The following is an 18,694-nucleotide window of genomic DNA, read 5'->3' as shown; positions in this document are numbered from 1 at the left end:
TCTCATTGAAGTAAGGAAGTCAGGGAACTCTTTCCCTGCCCACTAACCTCCCCTGAATTTCCAGCAATCTCAAAGCACTACGAGGAACTGCTGTGCTGTCCCATTTAGAAGCTAAAACTCTCCATAGTCAAAATGTCTTTGAATCTCTGTTATTCTCTCCCTTCTAACTTAGGTTGGAATTACCCAAATTCTCCTCCTCTCTTAGGTGATGCAAATATTAAACGTAGGCCCTGAAACTTTATAAGAGCAACAAATTCTGTGACTCAGAAAGGAAGTGAGGTGTATTGGAAGTTCACTTATGGGGTGTAAAGAGAAACGTTTAGAGGTCTCTTTAGACAGGGAGGTCAGTGAAATGGGTCTGCAGTGCTCACAGGGCTCCTGTTCTCAGTTTTGTCATTGTCCTTTACTTCCCCAGTCTCTCACTAGTGTTATCACTTGAACACCTTTTGACTCTTTCATTGAAATGTTCTTGTCCAGGGTCTCACTCTTTTGAGGACTAAGGTGTCAACTAGATAATCTCTCCTTTGATAATAATGCACAATGCTGAACAATGCCTCCAGAGTTAATAGATACTGGTTCTACTCGACCTGGTTTTAGTTAGTAGGATTTGTTTTCAAATCAATAAATTCATTTATTTTAAATGCCATCTCTTCCCCCCTGATTGTAAAAGTAGTTCACTTCTTTTGTAGAAAATTTGGAAAATTTGGAGGTCTGAAAGATATTAGAATTATCAGCCAAGAATTAGCATTGCTAATGGATTCATATATTTTTCTTCACTTTTGTCTCTGAATTTTATACATATTTATAAAATTTAAACTATGCAAGTGTAATTTTCTGCCCTACATTTTCAATTTATATTATGTCAAGAACCACCTTCCATGTCAAATACTCTTGACAAACACAAAACTTATTAGCTGTATTTGTTCCAATTCATGGAATCCTCAAATGATTTAACCAGTTTTATTTTGGAAATATAGATTTTTTAAAAAATCAATATTTGGGGGGGAAATGGGCATTTATTGAAACCTTAAAATCTGTACCCCCATAATATGCCAAAATAAAAAAAATAATAAAAAATAATAAAAAATCAATATTTAAAAAGATATATTGATAAACATTATGCATATATCCTTTTAATAACCTTGATTATATTTTTTCTTTAAATTCCATTTATTTTTATGAATATGATACATGCACATAATTTAAAAGATTTCATCATGGCATATATAGCAGAAAATAGTCCCTGCCTTCCTTTACTCTCCACTTCAGCTGAAGTCTGGCTCTTCAGAGGCAATTACTTCAATTATTTTAGCTGTTTCTTCTGGCTTTTATCTTATATGTCAAAATATGCCATTATCTCCTTTATTTTTCAAAGTTATTCATTTACTTCTTACAATGGAAAATGAGAAATCACCTTTCCTGCCCCTAACACACAGACTCACACATATCCTTCCCTTCACATCTCCTACTACAGTGATAACACAATTTTTGCTTGAATCAATGTGTGTTTTTTTTACATTATTGTCACTATGTAAATATTGTTTAGAACTGAGCCCAATGGCTTATGATGTTTTTATTTCTTTTCTTGTACATTTTTCTAGAGTAGACAGTTGTCTCACTTTTTGTTTACTACATTTTCTTTATTCCATTTATTAATTTTCCCTCCCAACTCCCTATCACCATAAAACTCTTCTCAATATGGTCAGATACATTAAGCAAGCCTTTTCCCCCATGAGATATCCCTTTTCCAGGTCTTCTGTCTCCTGCTGTGATTGCTTACTTTCAAGGAGTCCTGTGCATGTAACACTTGGGATTTCTTTTCATTATCCTGCTGGAGAATTTTGTTCTCTCCCATGATTTTCCTCTTTCTTGAATGCCATCAAATGTCTAGAGATCCTTCAATTTTGTTCAGACCAGGGAGATAGGTTCTAAAAGGATTGCTGAGTGCTCTGAACATATGGCCAGTAGCTGTAGTGCTTGTTAAGCAGGGGCCCATTTCCTCTTTCTCTGTTTACTCACTTGTTTTAATTGACTGTATTTTCAAGTTGGTTCCTGGAAAGGGGAAGTTTATTTCCTAGAAAGTGTGCATAGGAAAAAAAAAATTAAAACATTGATTATAATTTAGAAATCACTTTCAGAATTTGAAGCTCAATTCACTCTCATTTTCTGATCATTTTGCATATAACCTCCCCACCCCCTGAAATTTTGAGATCTTTTTATCCTCAGAGTTCTGAGATTTCATAATTATGTATTTTTCCCCCTGTTGTTTGTGCTGGACACTTGATGGGTCTTTATATTAGAGTTAATATATTAGAGCTCCTGAACTGAGTGATCACTTAATTTTCTTGTTGATTCTTGCCTATTTTCCATTGTTTTGTCCCCCCCCCCCCCCATTTTGGGAGATTTCTTGCCAACTCTTAGATATTTATTTTCCAACCTTTCTCCTTTGGTTATAAAGTTTCTCCTATCATATTGTAAATACCAAATTATTTATTTTTATTCTTCAAATTTTAGTTTTAGTAGCATTTTATTCCTGTTTCATGCATGGTATATACTCACTTTTCTCTCTGAAGATATCAATTGTGGATTTTTAGAAGTTTCCTTATTTTTCTGGATTGTTTTTGATTTATTTGATTTTTTTCTTTTATTTGCTGTTTGTCCTTTATGTTGTAGACTTTCATCAAATGACTAATGATTCATGAATATTTGTTCATATTTGAGAATAAGGCTGTAAAAGCTGATTGGAAAATTCTGGATATATGGATGGGGGTTTGTTGGTCTGGTGTGAGATCGAGCAGGGATCCTCTGGTTTTATTAGATAAGCCCCCAAATATTAGCATCTGCATTTTCCCCCCATTTTCTTTCTCTAAAGAAGTATCTTCCTTCTAAGAACATTTAGGCATACTCCTACTTTAGGCTTTTGTACTTGTTGTTCTCTTTGCCTAGAATGGTCTTCTAGACATCCCCTATGGCTTGCTCTCCTACTCCTTCACCTTTTCCATGAGGCCTTCCTTGGCCACTCAGTCTGAAATTGTCCCCTAAACCTTTGATACACACACACACACACACACACACTCTCTCTCTCTCTCTCTGTATTCCCTTTCCCTGCTTAATATTTTTCCTTAATGTCATTTCACATAGTGTATGTTTTGGTTATATTTAGGTATACTTTTCATTAACTATCTTCCTCAAATATATATAAGTTTCATGAGGGCAGATATTTTTGTCTGTTTTGTTCACTGCTGTATCCCCAGAATCTAGAACAATGGTTGGTACATAGTGATCAATAAAATTTACTGATTAAGCATAAAGTTAATATGCATTAGATTACTACAATATTTAAAAATCTATTATTGGTATTTTTTATTACTTTTATGCTTAGAAACTTCTTTTCTACCTGTAGAGTTATCTATGTTTTCCTTTAGTTATTTTATGGTTTCATCATTTATAGTTTACTTTTTGCACCTTTGGTATGGGGTAAAAAAATCTACTATTCCTCTTCTCTTTTCTTCTTTTATTCCTCTCTTCTTCTTTTCTTCCTTTCTTTCTTCTTTTTTTTTTTTTACTAGTAAACTAGTTTTCCCATAAACTTTTTGAAAAACAATCTCTTTTCCCTAGAGTATCTAGGATAAATACATAAATTTAAACTTAATTTTATTTTTAGTGAGTTCATGGTCACTTTTTCAGCCTTTAATATTGCTTTGTGTAGAGCTCCGTTTGAAGCTCTGTTTTATGATTCTCTAACTGGTAAAAAAAAAAACAGACATAAAAATGACAAGTGTGTTTCTTTGTGGTGCTCTACAGTTTTACTATCAAAACTAATCTCTTCTAATACATCCAACATGTAATGATTCAGATATTGTAAAATATATGCTGATTAACTTGTATTTTAGGAAATTAATTCTGTTGTCCAATTTCTGAGGTAAATATTTCTTTTCTCTCAAAAATCCTAAATGTAGGTATAACTGTGTAAAGTGTCATGGAACCGATGATGCTATAGAACTGTAAACATACATTGTGGTTTTAGTAGCTCAAATGGATACTACTTGTTGTTCTTTGTTCCTATGCCTTCTTTTTGTTTTTGTCCCTTTAAGGTTCATAATAGTCCTAAATGCCTTGGTTCAGTGTATTCTTGTTATCGGTCCATCAGCTTGTTCTTTTCAAACCAAGAGGAAATTCGAATTTATGGTCATGAAATAAAAAAGAATGGAATCAGGTAGGATACAATAAATGATATAATGGAAATAACACCACAGATTAATAGACTTTTTGAACATCTCACACTGGAAGTGAATTGTGGAGAGTAGCAGGAGAGAATTTTTTCCTCAACAATATCCTTAAATGATCCTACACAGATATCAAAACTTGGGTAGATTCTGAGGGCAAATATGTGGTCAGGAATATAACCATTTTAACCTTTCTAATACTTGTGCAGAATTCAAATATGTTTATACAGGTGGAGATAAGAATATCACATTTTGTTTCTGAGAGGTTCAAGAGATATCTTTATAGCTCAACTCTGATTATTTTTGCTCTTTCTTATATCTCTTCTTTTTTCCTTAAAGCAGGAACTTTAAAAATCTATTTTATTTTATATTAAAAAGGGTTCTGGAAGTTCTTTCCAAGGATCTGTGAATGAGGTTTGGGTGTCACTTTAGATTTCCAGCTGAAGTTTTGACAGACGCAGAACCAAAAAACGACTGGCCTTGAATCAGAGAGGAGCCCACTTCTGGTTTCCTATCTGCCAAGCATATGACCTGAGAGTTTTGGGGAAGGGGATGTTTATGTATCTGGCGGAAGGTTTTATACATTTTGAACTAAGAAAACTGGGGAATAATCTACCTTCCAATCTAAATAATTATACAGACACTCAATTTTAAATGTTTCCTGGCTGAGTTATGCCACAAGAAGTTAATTGTGGGATGGCACAATTCTATCCATCATTCAGAATTCACTAGCAAGTGTTTAAAGCATGGGGATTCTTTCCAGCATAATGGCCTTATCAACCCATGTTGCATTTTCTTTCTGTCGATTCCTACAGAGGCAGCCGGAAGGGCTACCAAGGGAGCTTTGTCACAGTCAGGCAACCCACAGCAGCTCCTCCCACTCTCTGAGGCTTATTTTCTTGATCAGCTGGGTTCTGTACTTCTCATTTTCCTATAAAATAAAGCTTAGGCATTTGAATAGGGAGATAATGCATTTATACATGTATTTCCTAGAGCTGAATTTAAATAGTAACTTAGGATTCTCTATATGGGATTTTGGGTAATACAATGGACACTTTAAAAACTATTATGTTTTGTAAAACAGAGATGCCATTCACATAGCTTTTCAAGAATATTAATCCTTTATTAAACCAATCCTTTAATTTTAATTCAGAGAAAGCACTTCTATAAGAATTTCTGTCTGTATCATAGAAAAAGCATGATATTCTTATTATTTATACTAATGCTGTTACTGGCCGAGGGCCTAACTAACAGCAAGTGCTTGAGAAATCTTTGCCAAAGTGAAATCAAATGTGTGTGGCTCTGTGCATTAAGCTTTACCTCTCTAGATTTCAGTTCTCTCACCTGTGAAATAAGGGGTTTTGGTACAAAATGAATCCCTGAATACTTTTCAGCGTTAATCTGTGCATTCATTTTAGTTTGCATTTTAATGTTTCCTGCCTAGGTTGTATGTTTTTCTTTGACTTTTCGGAGTTTGTTTAGTTTTAACTATCATTCCCCATCTCAACTAGCATCCTTCTGTTATAAACTTCGGGATAATCACAGTTATCTACCTTTCCTTTTAAAAACTTAATTGAATTTACTATGAAAGAGACTAAATAACCAAGTGACAAATGACCAATGCCCCCCTCCACAATACCCACGATAGAACAATTATAATTCCAGAAAATTAGCATTCCATTACTATGAAGTATATTTTTAAAACATGATTCACTTTTTTCAAGTATAGTTTTCATAAACTTGCAAACTCAAAACAAGTGGCATTCTATAAATTCCTCATATTCATAATTTTTAGTCAAAATATATTATGGCACTGGTTAGAGTCTTTTTATTTATTCTCTAGTTTAAATGTTTAGTAATTTTCCCATTCTTATAACTCATTTCCTGTAAATAATTATCTATAAAAAGTTTTGTGCAAATGGTTATAGATATTATGAATTATTTCTTTGGTGATTATCCCTTTGTTAACTAGTTTGTTCAGTTTTATAGTTTTTGTTCCATGTAGCCATACATTTCCTGGAAAGGAGCTCACTAATTTGAAATTTTTGAGAGAAATGTATTAATATAACTATTAACCACCTGTCTTATATTTGCCATATTGCATTGTCCATATTTGCATTATGGCTTATAGTTTTTATTTGATATGGCTATCTTTATAGAAATGAGTTTTTTCCCTAATTTCTTTAATTGTTAGTACCTACTCTTTTCTGTAATACTCATGGATGGAAGGAGAATAGTCTTCTTTAAAAAAGTATTCTAGGTGACTTACTATGCTTTTAAAATGTCCAATTGTTAAGTTTTCTTCAGTTCCCTTATGTCTCCCATGTCCTTTATATGTACATGTGCTTATGAAAAATGGAAAAATTAGATACTGGATCATGAGCTTAAATATTCTATGACCCTTATTTAAATAGATCAAATTGTATCCAATTAAAAAATTATGAATATGACTCCTATGCAATACAGTATAACATGGCATGTTATATCCCTGATAATGTATTTTGCAGCATCAAAAATGTAAATTTTAATTAATCATCTTTATGCATTTTTCTTTTAGAAAATAATGACTTATGCCAAAGTGACATTTTGGAAATAGAAACTCCTATTTCCTTATAGCCACATTTAAAATAAAATTAAATAAAATCAGAGATCAAGAAATATGACTACATATTTTGACCATTGTTTGTCCTTACTTCAAAATTGTTGAACAGCATTTTTAGATTATCTTTATAGATCAAAAATAAACACCTTCAATCCCTAACTATTCTAAATAGGCAAGGTTATTTTCCAGATTTATAAAAAATCACTGATATTTAGTAGCTGTGTGTTTTGGTTGGTTGAAAAAGTATCTAAATGTAGGTATAAAATCTAAATCAATATGGGAGAACAGTATCATTTTGTTGTCTTTTTATTTCAATACTGAAGTTTTTTTTTTTTTAATGTTGATATTTCCTATAGGATAGTTGCTTTGGAAATCTTGCTGCATAGTTCATTCCATACTTTTGAGTAATGTGTCTGTTAATTATCTCAGCCGCTTCAAGAAAAAAATACATCATCTCTAATTGATCTTCATCATCATTCTTAGATTACCTTTGTTCTATTTTTCAAGTTTAACATTGCCTCAGACAATTGGACAGGTTTTCATTGAGAAACTAGCAGACTACATTTTGGTGAAAACAACCTTTGGGTTTTCATTGGCTTGGGATGGAATATCTGGAATTTACCTCAAACTGTCTGAAGACCATAAAGGGAAACCATGTGGCCTATGTGGAAATTATAATGGCATTCAATCTGATGATTTCCTAATTCAGCAAGGTAAGTGGAACAGAAGAAATGTGTGGGTACTTTCTAAAGCCTTCTTTCTTTACTTATCAAGCAGTTTGTACCCAGAAGACTTGTCACAGATTGGAAAAATTTGTAGCTGTCACTTGCCTGCTTTAGTGATTTTTAAGTAAACATTGAATAGAAAGACATTTTTGTGTCATTGAAAACCATGAGCTACTTTATATCTGCTAAATTAACACGCAGCACTAAGTCACATAATGAATATTAATTGAGCATTTGCTTTGTGTCAGGAGCTTGGCATCCATGTGTCTACTGCTGTAAGAACCTGGATTACATCAGTAAATAAAACAAAGATCCATCCTTTCTTGTAGGTTATATTCTAGTGATTCAAATCCATTTTGGTCAAACATGTCTACTTTCGGCCAAAAGCTATTTTACATCCATGTCTTAATAGAAGTAAATTAAATAACTGACAAATAATTGTTTTGTAAAAACAATAAAATGTGAACAAGAAAGTGTAAGAGTAACTTGGAAAGGTTTTATGTACCTACCTGATCATCTACTAAATCTAAACTATGAAACTAACTTCAGTGAATTATTACAAATGGGTTCTGTTTCATTTCATGTACTGGTGTGCAGTGGCAACAGAATAAGAGGATCACAAGCCATAATCATGATATAGGTCCACACAGAAAGGTGCAATGAAAAAATAATACTATTCTTAGTGCCAGTGGACCTGGCTTTGAAATTTGTTCCAACTTTTACAAGTTTTGTAATTTCAGGCAACTCATATAATTGCTCTGATGCTGTCTCTTCAGCTGTAAAATAGGGATATACTAATTCTGAACTCACAGAGTAGTAATAATAATAGTATATACCTTGATACTATTTATAATAGTAGTTAACACAAGCACATAGCTATATTATCCTGAATCCTCACAACCTCCTGTAAAGTGGGTGGTATTTTTAAATTTTACAGCGAGAACACAAGGCGATGTGTCCAATGTAACACAGCTTGTAAATGATACTATCCGGGCTGGATTACAAATCTGACTGGCTCCCAAGCCTATACCTAGATAAGTGTGTGAGCAGTTGCCTTTGAAGCTGTAAAGTGCCACATACTGTTTTTTTGTTTTATATAATAAAATATTTTATATTTATATTATAACATATTTTATATTATAATCAAAATGAGTTGTCCATATGTTGTGTTTTAAGGGATGGTTAAAGGACTACTTAGAGTGTGGGCTCTGGATTCAGACTGTGGAATTCAAATTCTGCTTTGCCATTTATTAAACTTTTTAAGATTAGTGATACAATAAGAGTCTTACTTCATAGAGTTGCAAGGATTAAATGAGGCAATCCATGTAAAACAATACAGTGCCTGGCACATGGATTATCCTCAATACATTTCAGTAAATTTATAATCACCTCCAAGTATTCCCCAATAAACCTATAATGGAGCTGAAATAAAAGCTTTTGGAAATGTCTTTACATTGCTTTAAGAAGCCCTTATTAAACTGCAAACATTTTGCTCAAGATAGATGATACATCATCGGGATTAGCTTACTAGTAGCTAGAGTGGAGAGCAGGGCTTTAAGGAAACAATTTCCCCATATGTGAAATGGAGATAATAATAATGATTCTGAGAGCTTCCCAGCCTGAGTATTAAATGAGAAAATATAAATGCAAGTGTTGAAAGTCTGTGAGCATTACACAAATGTATAGTATTGGGATCATCATGAAATGGTGTTTTGCATCTAGTTGAGTATTTGAAATTGCAGGGTTAACAGATTTGGAATCTTGAGACTGTGTTAAGAAGTAGGGTTTTATACTCAGGCAGAACCACTCAGGTGGTAATATTGGATTTTTTTCTTTATATCAAAGCTTCATGAAAAATAATGCTTAATCCAATTCTCAGTCTTAGGGTTAGAAAAGACTGCTTTGGGCAACTTTCCCTGGGACATCCAGGGAACATGGTATAGTGGTTAGAGTAGAAAATAGTATCTGCTCTTATTAGACACAGGGAGACTCAGATCATGGATTTGAGTTAAGGGCCAGACAGACTTCGATAACCTGGAACATAAAATGGTTGTTCACAGTGAGATAACTGGGGGAGCACACACAAAGTCGTTAGCAGATTAGAGGTGGGGGAAGACTGGCAGGAGAATTGAACTGAATTATGGCTGAACAGGTAGAGGTGCTGAAATCTCTCTTTAGGCACAGTGTAAGGCAAAGTGATCAGAAAAACAAAAAACAAAAAAAAAAAACCTAACTTACAACAACTTGTAGGACTGTGATAAGGAACTGCACTTCTGTTTCCTCCTATGCTGTAATAATGCAAGAAAATGTCTACAGATGAGCTGTATTATCTTTAGCTTTAAGAAAGAAGCCTAGTATTTTCTTGAAACTCAGCCTGTGTGGGGCGCGGTGGCAACGCCATTCCAAGATGGCGCCCGCTTCCTGGTCAAACCCTGCTGTTAGTCTGACAAACAAGTGCTCAGCGCATGTGCAGAGTTTGTCTCCTCCCTTCCAAGTGCCTTATCCAATCAGACAATGCCCAGTGTCCTTACTGCCTTTATAAGCAGCCGCCGAGAACGCCTCGGAGTCCTCCGCATGTAACCAGTTAAGCAATCCCCATTAAAGCGCTGTCAGAAGAACTCCGGTTGCCGCGTCTTCCTTGCTGGCGAGGCGGGCGCGACAAGCCTGTACTTTGCTGATTAGATAAATCTTCAGAGAGCATTAGATAGTTTGATTGAATGCCTCTGAATGCATAATTTCTTAACAGCGATTAAAATTATATTTCTCTCTGCATTCCCACTCGTCCTTCAAGGATGACTTCACAAAGAAATGAGACTTTTCAGAATTTCTGCGCACATAGGAAGATTTTAATTTGTTGTCTAGTTGAGGATTCTGTTCTTATAATTCATGTCTACATCTAGCTAATCTAGCTACACACCGACCTAGAAGTCCTGGTTTACTCTCATTTTTCCAGCATAATAATTAATAGGCCTCCCTCTCACACTCAAAAGTATCCCAATATGGACAATAAATTACTCTACTTAGAGCATATTTTATATAAAGCATTTTAATTTTAATTTAGAAGGCTCCCAGACCACCAAGAGATATGGATTTAAAGTCTCATAATAGGCAGCTAGAATGACTCTTTTATTAATGCAATATAGTAAAAATAGCTGAATATGAGGTTCAAAAGCTGCAATTATGATGAACTCTAAGGGTTTAATAACATTAAAATTTGTGCATAAATACTGAAATAGGTGGGCCTTTGGACATATTTTTGGTTCTTTAAACTTCTAAAAAATGATGATGTTTTGAAAAGTAATATGGCTATAAATTTACTTTAAAAAGTACATCAGTTTTTCCATTTTTAAATAAGTATATTCAGCAAGCCCATGATTGTTTAATGTGTAGCATTTCCAGTGATATTAGCGAGAACAAAGTGGACCAGACAAATTTGAAAGCTCTAGGATTATAATAATCTATTTACTAAATATTTCAAACTCCCCTATATTTATTCATTCACTTATTTAGCAAATATATTTTGACCATTTACTATATATCAGATACTAAACTAGGGATACAGTAGTAGAACAGCTGAGATGAGCTCTCTGCCTTCATGTGGTTCATACTGTCATGGAAGGAAAAATAAATAAAGCAACAAAACAAATTAAAATATAATTTTTGTGAGCAATAGCAGCCATGAAAAAATAAAAGTGGGGAAAGGAGATAAAGAGTGATAGAACAAGTATGTTTGGTGCTAGTCTAGATCGTGGGGCAGAGAAGGAAGGCCTCTTTGAGGAGTCACATTAAGTAGAGGCCTATAAGAAGTAAGACAAGTAGCAGAGGGAAGATTTCAGGGAAGAGTGATTTTGCAGGAGGAGAAGCAAGAACAAGTGTTTTGAGGTGGGAGTGAGCTGGAGTGAAGAACAGCACAAAGCCAGTATGACTGGAGCAGGTTGAACAAGAATAGGTGCAGAAGATGTAGAAGGGGCTGGTGGGAATGGGAGGAGTATGGGGTGGGGGAGTGCAGGGGCCAGATCATGCAAAACCTGCCAGGCTACAGTAAAATTTGGAATTTAACACTAAAAGAGCAAAGCATTCTTACAGATGATGAATTCCCACAATCTTCCCAGTGAGCATTTGGTAATAGCACAAAGACATTATCTTCCTATCTTGATGCTCAGACAGAATGGTAAACATTTGACTTGAGATTTGGGAGTCTAGTGGTGCTATAGATTGTCAACAGTGGTACATCTCTGACCAAGCAAATCTGGGTGGCGAAGAACTCACAGCTCCAATCTGAAGTCTAACTGTTTTAAAGGGAACTTTAAGATGTCATCTTGTTCGGTTCTGCCAAGTCCTTGAGATTTGAGATTCAGCCTTTGTCTGAATGTGGGGCGGGATTAATTTTTGTATCATGGCCTGAATTTGTTCTTAGGTTACATTGAAAGACAATTTAAACTTGATGTAGAGCCCAGAGTCTAGAGTGCTTACCACCAAACATTTGTTGCTGCCCACATATTAGCTCCTGAATCTTGCCTGGGAATAATGCTGGGATAGCTTCAGGATTCTCAATATTGGGCTCTTTTTTGTGCATGTTTTAGAATCACTGTTCATCATAGTTAGATGAAATTGATTCTCTTCTTAGTCTTTTCTTCTTTAGCTGTCTTTTCTAATCTTTCATTGTCTATATGACTGTACTCTGTAAGTTCTCCAAAGGCTTAACAAATATTTTATTGCTGTGGACTGCCAAAATGGAACACAATTTTAATAAGGTTTTGACTAATGTCAAATATAATGACTGAGCTGTCTGAAAAATGTCACCCTGTACTTTTATTTATGTTTTTTATTTTTGTGCATATTTTTTCTCCTCTATATAGCACAAGCTGAACATTGGCTGACTAACATGTTATTGGTGTATTTGTTATACTTACTCACTTTTTTTTTTTTTTTTTGAGACAGAGTCTCACTTTTGTTGCCCTGGCTAGAGTGAGTGCCCTGGCGTCAGGCTAGCTCACAGCAACCTCAAACTCCTGAGCTCAAGCGATCCTCCTGCCTCAGCCTCCCAAGTAGCTGGGACTACAGGCATGCACCACCATGCCCAGCTAATTTTTTGTATATATATTTTTAGTTGGTCAATTAATTTATTTCTATTTTTAGTAGAGACGGGGTCTCGCTCAGGATGGTTTCGAACTCCCAACCTGGAGCAATCCGCCCGCCTCGGCCTCCCAGAGTGCTAGGATTACAGGCGTGAGCTACCGCGCCCGGCCTACTTACTCACTTTTAATCCTTCCCCATGTTGTTTTGATACAGTTTGCTTTTCCTTTCCAATGGTACTTTTATTTGGTACTTACACTTTGCTGAGTTTGTTTTTATAATGTTATTGTCTAATATCATATTGGTAATTATAGTGTTATTGAGTTTAACCTTTTGACCAGAAAGTTTATGTTGAAGAACTGTGTCTATGTTTGTGGAAAATGATATGGTTACACCTATTTGTGTGTATATGTTTGTGTTCAATAGAAGACTATACAGAAGACATTGCTATGTTTGGGAATAGTTGGTTGGTGCAAACTCCAGATGACAACAAATGTGTACCCACACCCTCAGATTTTCCAAATCCATGCTCCAGTGGAATGCCAGCATTTGAGGTAAATTTGATATGAAATATTTGGGTATTTTGGATATAATATACATGTATATTATTTGTATATTTAGCATTAAACATTTTTTAGTGCAAAAATAATTAAAAATTTTAAATCCAGGAAATGTAATTACAATAGGGAATAACACTATTTCAGAAATAGTGAATGTAATGAGTTTCATAAATGCAATGCTCATCATAAAAATATGTAGTTAGAAAAATGCTGGTTAAACTTTATAAGTAAAAATGACCTTCTTTTTCCTTGTAAGAACAGATAGTCTTGCAAAGAGATCTGTAAAAAAGAAAAGAGAGTACACATAGCATTAAATATGTCCTAGTGACTGGTATGTTTCTTTGCATAGGCAATCTTCTTCAAGTGTCAAATACTGTTACAGTTTCCTTTTCTGAGCTGCCATGAATATATCGATCCATATTTATATATTGCCAGCTGTGTTAATGATCTTTGCAAGTAAGTGAAATGATTAATATTTATAATAAAATTTTCTTTATGCAAAAAGAAGAGCAAAAACCACTTCTGTTACTTAACCATTTTAGCAGTTCACAAAATATAAGGGGAAATGTAAAACATAAACTACTAACAGCTATTAAAAGCTTGCTGCTTAGGTACAGTCTAAATTTTTTATTGTTTTTGTTTGTTTGTTTTTTGAGTCAGGGTCTTGCTCTGTAGCCCAGGCTGGAGTGCAGTGGCATGATTATAGCTCACTGCAACTTTGAACTGCTGGGCTCAAGTGATCCTCCTGCCTTAGCTTCCCAAGTAGCTGGGGCTACAGGCATGTGCCACCACACTCAGCTATTATAATTTTTTTTAGTTTTTGTAAAGACAGAGGGTCTCATTATGTTGCTCAGGATGGTCTTGAACTTCTGGCCTCAAGTGATCCTCCCATCTCAGCCTCCTAAAGTGCTGAGATTACAGACAGGAACTACCAAGCCCAGCTAAATTTTTTTAATTGATATGTAATAGCTGTACATATTTTTGGAGTATGTGTGATAATTTGATACATTCATATAATAAAATCAGAGTAATTGAGATATTATCACCTTAAATATTCATCTTTATGCTAGGATCATTCATATTATTCTATTCTAGCTATTTTGAAATTTACAATTGATTAATGTTAACTATAGTCACCCTACTGATCTGTTAAACAACAGGTCTTATTTCTTCTATCTAAGTGTATATTTGTACCTGTTAATCAACCTCTCTTCAGCCCTCACTTTTTCTTACTCTTCCTGGCCTCTGGTAACCTCTCTGTCTCAATGAGATTTGCTGTTTTAGCTCCCACATACAAGTGGGAACATGTGATATTTGTCTTTCTGTGCTTGGCTTATTTCACTTAACATAATGACCTCTAGTTCCATTCATGTTGTTGCAAATGACAGGATTTTATTCTTTTTTTATGGCTGAATAACATTCTATTGTATGTATATAACACATTTTCTTTGTCCATTCATCCATTGATGGATACTTAGGTTGATTTCATATTTTGGCTATGTGAATAGTGGAGCAATAAACATGGGGGTGAAGATATCTCTTTGATATATTGATTTATTTTGAGTATACACCCTGTAGTGGAATTGCTGGATCATATGGTAGTTGTAAATGTTTTACATAAGCAGCATGAACAAAATATAGTGGCTCTTAAGCATTTTTGTATTACTAATCCCTTTTGGGATTCTATAGATATTTATAGACTCTTTTCCCAAACAATCTCTGAAATGCAGAAATAAAGCACATAAGATTACAAAGAAAACTAATTGTAATGAAATAGTTAAAATAGTAAAAGAAATTAATTTCTGATATATTTGTTTTTTATATGTACTTCAGATCTAATAACTGCTGAAAATTGATGTAATGATGAATGCAAACAATGCTTTATGAATCTGCAACAATTAATGGGAAATGAAAATATGAAAAAATGAGATATGGGACATGCTGGTGACAAAGTCACAGATACTGTTAAGAACATCATGATGTGTTGCCTGTATGCATAATTGAAGGAAATGTTAAATTTCTGTTGGAGATTAGTGAATATAAACATGTAACATTTTTCCTATCTAAGGTCTTAGACTCCTGAATTCTATCCCAGGTTAAGAATACTGAGGGAAAAAACCCAAAAAGAACAGAGAGAAGAGGTGGTTGTCTAGGCAATAAATTCAGTGAGACTTATCATACCATGTTTATCATTGCAGAACTTACCATAAATTACCCATTATTGATGTTAAGTTTTTTATTATTTTTCTTTCAAAAAATTACCAAATGAATATGATTGTCCATCTTGAATGTTCAAGAATACTTCGAGGAATTTTAGTATGTGTTCATATTTTGTGAATCCCAAGAAGTATAAATGATACGTAGAAACTTCTTTTGCAAAAAACCAGACTAGTTTTTGGTTAAATAAAACCACTTGAATGGCATCTTGATTGCTAAGAGATTTAAGTTTATCAGAGGCGAGAACAAAGAGGAAAGGTTCAGGTGGTATGAAGTTATGCTATTTATAGTGATTCCTCTTTAAATCAAGATTTTTACAAAAGTAATGAATGTAATGTTATTTTCCAGATATTAAAATAAGCTTATTTGTGACATTTGTTAATTTTGAGTAGAGTACAGTTATACTTTGATTTATATGTTTAGTCTGTAAATTTAGGGATTCCTGAATTAATATAGGTACTTTGAAAGAATTCTGCTTCTTCCTAAAATTGGGGTAATGACCTTACTATATATTTTTAAAAAATTCATTTCCTATTTAGTTTTATTTTTTATTTAAGAGCTACTTGTTATAACTCTTGTTTCTTTTCTTTCTTTCTTTCTTTCTTTTTTTTTTTTTGTGGGTACCTGTAGGTAGGCCATGGTTCTTATTTAGCCACATATATAGAATTAAAAATTATTCTTATTCTACAGTGACTTGGACCATTCCCCAGTAGTCTTTTCAATTGCCTTATCATTAACATCTTTAGCACCATTTCTAAACTAGGCTGAGATGAAGTATTGCTTGGTAGCTCCAAGAAAGTTGTTCTTGATTTGTTAGTTTAGGATATTGTTTGGCTGCTTCAACGGCTTAAGTAACAGTGGCTTAAATTAAATTGCATGTTTGTATTTCTCTTATATAAAAATACAAGGTGGTAAGTGGTCTTAGCTTGGCATTATGGGTCTGCTCCATGAGTTTTCGAATGACTCAGACATTTTGTTGCTACATCATTCCTTTGGTCTATGGTATTATTCTCAATTTCATGGCCTAAACTAGTTCACCACTATCATCTCCTTTTAGCCCTTAAAGAGGGAGAAAGGAAATAGAGGACTGGCATATTTTGATCTGGAACTGTCATGCCCACTCCTACTTTTAATCATTTGGCCAGAACTTAGACACGACCATTTCTAGATGCAAAGGAATCTGGAAATGTTGTCTTTGGCTAGGCAGCCACCTACTCAGCAAAACTTGGGAGTTCTAATATTGAAAAGAAAAAGGAGGAACTGGAGACAAAAATCAGTCTCTGCTATACCCACTTTATCTGAAATTTCATCATTGAAAAATTAACATTGTGTTTCAAATTTCAAATTTTGATATCTTTAGATTTTTGCTTTTGAAACTTTGATGCTTTCTCCAGGGAAAATATAAACAGCAGGATCGAAAAATCCCTTGTGCCTGCTGAAATCAGCTGATACCTTAAGAGAGAAGTTTGAAGTGGAAAGGCTGGGTTTGGGGGCAGAGCAGGCATGTAATATCAGAAGAAGGACATTATAGTTGAGTAAGTGGGCATTGGTGAAATGGAAGCAAGAAGCTACCAGAGTTAGTCTTTTACTTCCTCCATATTTCTCTCAAGGGTAGACCTTCTTTTTTCCATTCTATAGGAAATGAATGATTTTCTTCATTTCCTGTGTTAGGGGACTGTGCCACAGGATCCTGTACCATGAGAATGAAAATGAGAATAGGTTGAACACAAATTAATTTCCTGCTTGAGTTACAATAGTTCATGGAATTCAATTCAATGCACATATTTTGAGCATCTCTTCTGAGCTGAGTATTGTGCCACAATTTGGATAAACAAACAATTTAGACTTGGTCTCTGTGCTAGGAACTCATATTCTAATAGGGCAGAGAAACAGGACTCTAGCAATGACACATGTTCTAAAATGCAAAATGCTATGGAAGTGGAGGAGAGAATTACTAACTTTATCAGGAAGTGCCTACAAAGGCTCTATAGAGAGATGACATTTGACTTGGAACTTGAAGAATGATTCAATACCTGCCCTTGAAATTATGCCCTACTGTTTTTGCTTCTAAGAATGCCAAACCTAGCAGCAAGGAAATGATGATAATTTTGCCACACCGAAGTCAAATGATTTAAAAAACACCATTCTTTAGTGCCTGTTTTCCTTATTAAAGTTAACATCCAAAAATGGAAAAATAAGCTTATTTTCCCATCAGCAAATTGGCATAATAATAATTTCTTTCTTGACCAATTGTTGTGAATATTCATTAGGTGCTGTATATTAATGTGCCTCGCACAGGTCCTAGAATAACATAGACAGTTAATAAATGGTAAGTATTCTCGTAATAGTTTTCATTGCTTTGTAAAACCAATATTCAGTTACTTTGCTAACTTTTAAAAGCACCATTAATTGTAGGAAAGAATGCACATAATTTAAATCATAAACTTAACGTCTTTCCAGGATTCAACAATTTTAGCTTATACCGCTTTTCGAAGAGACTTTTCTTATTTGTAGGTTTAGAATATTTTCTGAGCTTCTGAAGTTTATATGCTCAGTCCTTTCTTTTTTCCTTCCATAGCTTATGTAATTGGACTAGATAAGCTGCATGGATTCCCATTACAGTAGCACAGGATAAGTGCAATTTGAGAAGGTGGCTTTTACAATAGAGATACTGAAAATGTTAAGGTTCACAAAATGCAACATTCTTAAGATCATTATCTTGTAAACTGTTCCATTTGGAGTTTGGATTGGGTTGAAAACCAAGACCACTTCCTTGATATAAACCTGCTTACTTGATAGGTGCCTTGTTAATCTGCTTTGGGAATTGGCAGACCTCTACTAAGAAATTATTATTTGGGGGAGCTCCTAAAGTGATTATAAGAAAATAATTAAAGATTATTTACTTTGGGGAATATTATAAAAGTAATGAACTTTAGTAATTTAAAAATTGAAGGAATTTGAAATCTTCTTTTAAATCTTAAGTTAAATGGTATTTATTCAATCTTTCATAAACGTTTTAGAATCTTATTGTGAGGACTGCTGAGGAACTACCAGAGTAGTTTTGAGTGCTATAGATTATTGGTATTGGTTTTATTCCAGCATGTGCACAATCGAGAGCATAGTCTCTTGCAAACAATTTTCATATTTGATGTTTTTGTTGTGATATAATTTTATCTGTTTTAGTGGGATTTGTTAAATTCTAAAAGGTTTGCAGTGCTATGTGTGGCAGTGAAAAAATACATACAAGAATTCTGGGAAGAATGTCATAATTAAAACAGACATCTTATT

At 34.1% G+C, this 18,694-nt stretch overlaps 1 protein-coding gene across 2 annotated transcripts in view; it reads left to right on the top strand.

Annotated features, from left to right (window-relative positions):
- OTOGL (otogelin like) overlaps positions 1 to 18,694 on the top strand; it is a 138,693-nt gene that overhangs the window by 11,727 nt on the left and 108,272 nt on the right. For both annotated transcript variants that reach the window (XM_076006803.1, XM_012759761.2), the window contains exons 7-10: positions 4,095 to 4,216; positions 7,336 to 7,541; positions 13,056 to 13,183; positions 13,539 to 13,645. In XM_076006803.1, the coding sequence (XP_075862918.1) occupies positions 4,095 to 4,216; positions 7,336 to 7,541; positions 13,056 to 13,183; positions 13,539 to 13,645 (563 nt within the window). The remainder of the gene's footprint in view (positions 1 to 4,094; positions 4,217 to 7,335; positions 7,542 to 13,055; positions 13,184 to 13,538; positions 13,646 to 18,694) is intronic.

Source organism: Microcebus murinus, chromosome 10 (assembly GCF_040939455.1).
Source record: "Microcebus murinus isolate Inina chromosome 10, M.murinus_Inina_mat1.0, whole genome shotgun sequence".
NCBI lineage: Eukaryota > Metazoa > Chordata > Mammalia > Primates > Cheirogaleidae > Microcebus > Microcebus murinus.
Note: the sequence above shows the minus strand (reverse complement) of the source record. Positions and strands in the feature narration are given on the sequence as shown.